Consider the following 7,221-nt stretch of genomic DNA (forward strand, 5'->3'; position numbering starts at 1 on the left):
GGCTGGACCCTAGGCATCAAGGCTTCCACCATCAGCAGACATTTCCATCTCCCACTGGCCCCAGAGCAGCAGAAATGCCCACCTTCAAGGTACTATGTGGACTTGGACAATGAGTGTAGGGGGAACTCATTGTCTAAGTCCACACAGCACCTTGCCCCCATTCTTGGGTAACTCCTTAGAAGAGGAGGGGCCCTCCCATAGTGAATGAGATTGAACTTTTCTTCACTTCAGTGGGATGAAGGGCAGATGCGGATTTAAGCTGCCACCTCTGAGCAAACCTGCCCTGAGATACACACTACACAGAAGGCACAACAGTCAAATGAACATTCTTTATTACTAGTTAGGACCAGAAAGTCCCTGACAAACATTGATTTTGGTGAGCTGGGTGGGATTTCATTGGGAAACTCAAGGACATCTTTAGCTTGGACTGAAGGCAGATCTAACCAACCACCCCTGGGTTCCACCCTGGCTCCTTCCTTGCCTTGCAGCAGTTGCCTTGGGCAAGCCTGCAGAGAACACACCAAAGAGGGAGAGGAGGGGGTCCTGGGGTGTTCCCAAGAGTGCTTGCCCCATTCTAACTCTATTTTTAACTCAATTTATCCTCCCAAGAGAGACACCATCCATAACCTGGTACCCCCAATGTTTGTCCTTGGAATCCATTTTGTTCTTCATCCACTGTTGACTGAAAAGGGACTTGGGATGGGGGCAGCCTGAGGCTGAAAGCTAGCATGTGCAGTGAACACTCCCCAAAGCACTGTTTTTCTTCAAGACACCCCAGGTCTTTCAGGCAGGCTGGTAGGCAACCAGGAAAATAACTATCCCTCTCAAAGGAAGAAGTCAGCAGAGGAAATCAGAAAAGCTCTCCCTGCATTTCTGTGAGGACACTTTCCCAAACTTTGTCACTGCTCATTTATCTCACCTGAGACCAATGAGACAAGCAGTTTGGTTACTCAAGACCTTTCGTAAGGGCTGGGCATGGTGGCTCACAGCCACTGGGGAGGCTGAAGCAGAGGATCACTTGAGCCCAGGAGTTTGAGGCTGCAGTGAGCTATGATGATAATGCCACTGCCCTCCAGCCTGGGCGACAAAATGAGACCTCATCTCTCAAAAAAATAAAAAACAAAAACAAAACAAAAAACTTTTCATGAGTCTCTTTTGCATTGGCCCCAGAACCACAGAAATGGATCTGGATGTTACTTCAATTGGTTTTATCCAAGGTCACGCTATATGCAAGGCAAAGAAGACATCCCTGATCTGATTTGTATGCCAAATTACGCTCTTTCCTATCTTCTAACCAAACTCACAATAAAAGATTATGCTGTGTGTACCAGATAATAACATATAAGTCTAGCTCCCAAAATGTATTAGACAATAACTATTTCTTTAATGAATTAAATGAAATTAATTAAAGTTGCTATCACCTACAGAATTTAACACTACAACCCCCTAAACTCTTTCCCTAAACTTTCATTTAATGAATTAAGTGGAATTCATCAAAGATGCTGTCATCTATAGAATTTAACACTACAACTCCCCAAACTTTTCTAAGTTAATTCCCATACCAATGAAAAAATTCAACTCTACAAAAAAGATTTTCTTCTTCCCTTTTCCCCTAACGAGTGTCAAATTATCTCTTCTTCCCGGACTTCCTTTCACCCTTCTTGGCTGCAGCCAGTTGGGGTCTCAGTGAGGTGTGGGTCCATCAGAATTGAGGTGTTACTTCTTTCGGCTTTGGCAGATCTTCTAATGTCACAGGTTCAGCTTCTTCAGAAACAAGCAACTTTGGTGGGGCTAAGACACAAAAACAGGACCTCACTGTAAAACTAATACAACAAAAAGAAGCAAAAATCAACACTGCAGGAGTTTCAAAAGGAATGATAGCACTTGCAAGGAAAAGCGGTGTTTCTAAAATACAACATAGCCTGTAACTCTAAAATCACATGGCTGCTCCCACCCAAATACATAGCATTTTCAGGAAAAGGAGGTTAAGGAAAAAAAAAAACAAAAAACAAACAAACAAAAAAAATCCAGAAAATGGTTGATTTAAAACAGGCTTTATAACTTCAGCTTCTCCAGGGTGTCAACCAATTAGTATCAGCCAACCAGAATCTACCACCTGAAAAAGTTGACTGCAATTAGGAGAAATCCCCTAATTAAAGACTGAATGTTATACTCAGAAGTAGTCTCTCTTTATTCAAATAAATGAATAAAATAAGAAAATAAATACATACATATTTATATGTATGTATACTCACAATGATAAAAAGTACTTAATTTGGGTAATAGAATAATGGATTATTTTATCTAATTTTCTCTACAATTTTGGTTTCAAATTTTCTGTTAAGTAAATCAGTTACTTTTTTTTTTTTATCAGAATGGGGTCCTGGGAAATTGATTTCTCTTTGGAGTGCTTCTATCTTACTTACCTTCCTGAAATCAATGAGTTTATGCTGGGTCAGTGCTGCCATTCTCAACTGGCATACGGACTCTCTTGCATTTATAGCAGGCCTTGTGCCGTGGAAAATTCAAGGCATTACACCATGGGCAGGCCCAATTCACTGGGCTGGAGCATGAGGCAGGCTTCTGTTGCTGGGATTCTGAGGCCTTTTTCCTTTTTCGTTGCTTGACCTTCTGCCCCTGAGGCTGGTGTTTCCATGGGCTACTTTTCACACCATGGCTCTTGCTATCCTCCAGAGGTGTTGCCTGGGGCCTCTCCTGATCTTCCATCTGGCTGTGGCTCTTGCTAAACCTCAGCAAGGCTGTGCCCTGGGGAATCACTGGATGTTTCTTCAGGCTGTGGCTGTTGCTGTCCCCCAGGGGGACCATCTCCTGGTGTACCACTGGATCTTTCTTCAGGCTGTGACTGTTGCTGTCCCCTAGGGGGACCATCTCCTTGGGCATCAGTGGATCTTTCTTCAGGCTGTGGCTGTTGCTGTCCCCCAGGGGGAACATCTCCTGGTGCACCACTGGATCTTTCTTCAGGCTGTGGCTGTTGCTGTCCCCCAGGGGGAACATCTCCTCGTGCACCACTAGATCTTTCTTCAGGCTATGGCTGTCGCTGTGCCCTAGGGGGACCATCTCCTTGGGTGTCACTATATCGTTATTCAGGCTGTGACTCTTGCTGTCCCCCAAGGGGACCATCTCCTGGTGCACCACTGGATCTTTCTTCAGGCTGTGACTGTTGCTGTCCCCTAGGGGGACCATCTCCTTGGGCATCACTGGATCTTTCTTCAGGCTATGGTTGTTGCTGTCCCCCAGGGGGACCATCTCCTTGGACATCACTAAGTCTTTCTTCAGGCTGTGGCTCCCGCTAAATCCCAGGGAGGCTGTCCCCTGGGGCACCACTGGATCTTTCTTCAGGCTTTGGTTGTTACTGTCCCCCAGGGAGACCATCTCCTTGAGCATCACTGGCTCTTTCTTCAGGCTGTGTCTCCTGCTTAAGATCAGGGGAGCTGTGCCCTGGGGCACCACTGGATCTTTCTTCAGGCTATGGCTATTGCTGTCCCCCAGGGGGACCACCTTCTGGGGCATCACTGGATCTTTCTTCATGCTGTGACTGTTGCTGTCCCCCAGGGGGACCATCTCCTTGGGCATCACTGGCTCTTTCTTCAGGCTGTGTCTCCTGCTAAACGTCAGGGGAGCTGTGCCCTGGGGCACCACTGGATCTTTCTTCAGGCTATGGCTGTTGCTGTCTCCCAGGGGGACCATCTCCTTGGGCATCACTGGCTCTTTCTTCAGGCTGCGCCTCCTGCTAAACATCAGGGGAGCTGTGCCCTGGGGCACCACTGGATCTTTCTTCAGGCTATGACTGTTGTCCCCCAGGGGGACCATCTCCTGGCACATCATTGGATCTTTCTTCAGACTGTGGCTGTTGCTGTCCTCCAGGGGGACCATCTTCTGGGGCATCACTGGATCTTTCTTCAGGTGGTGGCTGCTGCTATCTCCCAGGGGGACCATCTCCTTGGGCACAACTGGATTTTTCTTCAGGCTGTGGCTGTTGCTGTCCCCTAGGGGGACAATCTCCTTGGGCATCACTTGATCTTTCTTCATGCTGTGGCTGTTGCTGTCCCCCAGGGAGATCATCTCCTTGGGCACAACTGGATCTTTCTTCAGGCTGTGGCTGTTGCTGAACTCTGGAGGAGCTGTGCCCTGCTGCATCACTGGATCTTTCTTCAGGCTGTGGCTGCTGCTGTCCCCTTGGGAGGTCATTCCTTGGGGACACTCAGAACCTTCCTTTTGGCTGCAGCTTCTGTTATCCCCTGGGTGATATACCCCCTGGAAATTCTCAGGATATCCATCCTGGCCATGGCACCTCTGGTCCCACAGAGGGGCAGTCTCCTCCTGGGACCCCACTGTGGCCCAAAGACCAGGTGGATAGATCCCCACAGGAGGCATCTGTGGTGCAACTGCTGCTGCTGATTCCATTACTACCGGAGGTGGTAGAGGTGTTGAGTATGGCAGTCCCATTGGTGAAGGCACATGGAATGGGACTGGATGAGGCACCTGCATTGGCAGAAGGGGTTGCATGCCCTGGACCCAGCCACTCTGGGGTTCAGGCATGTAAAACATAGCTGTTGGGGCTGCTATCTGGGCTTCCGAATGTGGCATTCCCAGTGCCTCTGTGGCCACCGCCTCACTCTGTTCTGCATTTAAAGTCCCGGCCACAGGCCCATACTGGCCGGCTTCTGGACCAGGTACAAAATCCTGCGGCATCGGATAGACCTGCATGGATCTCTCAACTTCGCGCAGCCTCCCACATAACCCATCACGCTCATTCAGCGCCTGCTGCAGGGCAGCCTGCGTGAGGTGCAGCTGTGTTGCCGCCTCCTCATGCTCCAGGCGCAGCTGCTGCAGCTGGGAGGTTAGAGCCCAGGAGGTCGCCTGGCGCTCCTCCACATGCCCTTGCAGCCGCCGAACCTGGTACAGCAGCTGCTCCCGCTGCCTCGCGGCCACTCGCACGCTCAAAGCCAATGCGCTCCAGGTGCAGGCCCTCTTGATGGCGCGCGGCACCCGCGGGTCGGCCACAATGGCCCGAAGCCGGTCCTCTACCTCGTTCCATGGCCGCGAGCGGAAGGCCACGTAAAAGGCTGGGCCGCCGCCGTTCCTGAGGACTTCATTGTTGATGAACCTGATCACATCATTGTGGCGGAAACCGCTGGCATGGTCCCCAAAATTCATCGCCATGGCGGCTGCGGCCTAGTAAAGCAGCTGCCTCACGGTGTGTCGCCTCGGCTGCCGCCGGCGCTTCCGGTACAGGCTGCTGCCACCAACCAGTCCGCCCCTCACCTCCCCTTTCAGTCTTACTTTAGTCTTTGCTCAGTCCTTGCCTCCTCCTCAGCCTCCTTCCTCCCTCACTCCCTTGTTCTCACAAAGAGAGAAGCAGGTCTCGCCTCGCCACACCGAACCCTACCGGCGACTCTGCGACACATCACAGAGAAAAGCCGAGTCGTGCCGCAAGGCCGGCTGGGACCAGCTTCCTTTGGGAAGGCACGTCCTGAATGGAGAATCGCCATGTGGCTGAGCTGGGAACTGCAGTGCCCCCAGAGAAGGAGAGGGTAGGGCAGGTTTTTTGGAGATGATAGAGTGGCTATTTGCACACTCGGAGTGGAATGGACCCCCAAACACACACACACACACACACACACTCTCTCTCTCTCTCTCTTCTGCTCTGAAAGGGAAGGTGGGTTAAAGGAGCTCAAACACCTTCTGGGTGGTGTTGGGGGACTGGAAGAGTAGGGGGATGTAGGTGTAGATGGAAGAGAATAAAGTTGCAAGACTCCCAGTTCAGGGAAATGAATAGGGTACAAGCTGGTGGAGTAGATGCCCTTGTTGGGCCAACAGTGGGAACCAGGCTCAGTTGTATACCCTGTACCTGAGTGAAGTGAGAGGCTGGCAGCTGTTAGAGGGATTACAAGATTCAAACCACTGGTGAAGCTAACCAGGGACACTAGAAAAAGCACCACTACCATGGCTGAGTGGATAAGGCAGGAAGGGAAGACAGACCAAGATGTTCTGGGAAGACAGGGAGCTATCAAAAAACAGGAGGCCACTACTAGGATGCATGACCTGATTCCGTGAAAAGGAGAAGACATTTCAGAACTTAGCCTGGTCAACCTAAAAGGAAGAAACTGAAGCAAAGTTAATATAAGTAGTGAGTTTATTTGGGCCAAATTTGAGGACTGTAATGTCAGAGTATAAATTTAAGTTGTCCTAATATATATACTCCAATTGACAGTTACAAGTATTTTTTAAGAGAGAGTTCCTGAGTTATTTATTCAAAATTTACCTTAAAATAGCATAAACTGTTAATTGACTATACATTATTATTTGTGTTACAAATTTTAAAAACATAAAGATAATGGGTAAGACAACTTGTCAAAAACAAAATGACTTTAAATAATTGCCCACAGACATGGATACAGAGGATATGATTAAAGTCCCATACTCATGTCTCTCTGGGACTATGTACTTCACCTAGCTCAGACTGCTGTAAGATATTTTTGTTTCCTCAGCATCCTGAAATGGAATGCTCTGATGAATGATGAGAAAATGTGTGTGAACATGTGTGAGAAAAGTGAATACTAGCAAAGATGTTGGATCTCAGATGTTTCTGAGGGCTTTCAAGAGGATACCAAAAGCCATATGAAGAAATTTTCTATTATGGTGTGGGGGAAGGAAGGCTGCTGTTTGCTCAGTTCCTTCTCTTATACCTCTCTGTAGCCATACTGTCCTGAAGCCTCCCGCATAGTTCCTGCCTCACTCACTCTAACAGGAAGGATTTTTCTCTTCTCAACTTTAAAACTAAATTCTTTACCTGTGGTTTGGATACCAGCCTCTCCCATCTCCTCAGGGAGTTTGATCCATTCATAGCGCTCCATTTTCTTCTCTGTTTCAGTCTCTTCCTCTTCACTGGCTCCTTCCCATCACAGTATGAGTATGTTCAAATTTCTTTCCCCACCTGGTAGTACAAGTTTCTTTTAACTTGACCTTTCTGTAGACTTTGACTCTTCTAACCAATCCCTTTTTGAAATTCAGTCCTCTCTTTTCTTCTGTGACACCAAACTCTACTGATTTTTTTTCCCCCTCTAGCTGCTCCTTCTTAGTTTCTTTATGCTGCTTGCTGTGCTTTCATTCACCTTTTAAATACCGGTGTCTTCCTGAGTTTTGTCCTAAGATCCCTCAGACCTCAGACACCCTCCCTTATTCCAGAGACTCTCTCTG

At 48.4% G+C, this 7,221-nt stretch overlaps 1 protein-coding gene across 1 annotated transcript; it reads right to left on the bottom strand.

The window, feature by feature from the left end:
* Positions 1 to 310: 310 nt before the first annotated feature.
* LOC105468441 (TEX13 family member C) lies at positions 311 to 5,445 on the bottom strand. The gene is made up of 2 exons (XM_011718610.3): positions 2,427 to 5,445; positions 311 to 1,791 (listed from the first exon to the last, which is right to left on the bottom strand). Exon 1 carries the CDS (start codon positions 5,182 to 5,184, stop codon positions 2,446 to 2,448), a length of 2,739 nt encoding a protein of 912 aa, XP_011716912.3. The 5' UTR covers positions 5,185 to 5,445; the 3' UTR covers positions 311 to 1,791; positions 2,427 to 2,445.
* Between the last annotated feature and the right edge of the window lie 1,776 nt (positions 5,446 to 7,221).

This window comes from Macaca nemestrina, chromosome X (genome assembly GCF_043159975.1).
Source record: "Macaca nemestrina isolate mMacNem1 chromosome X, mMacNem.hap1, whole genome shotgun sequence".
NCBI classification, from domain to species: domain Eukaryota; kingdom Metazoa; phylum Chordata; class Mammalia; order Primates; family Cercopithecidae; genus Macaca; species Macaca nemestrina.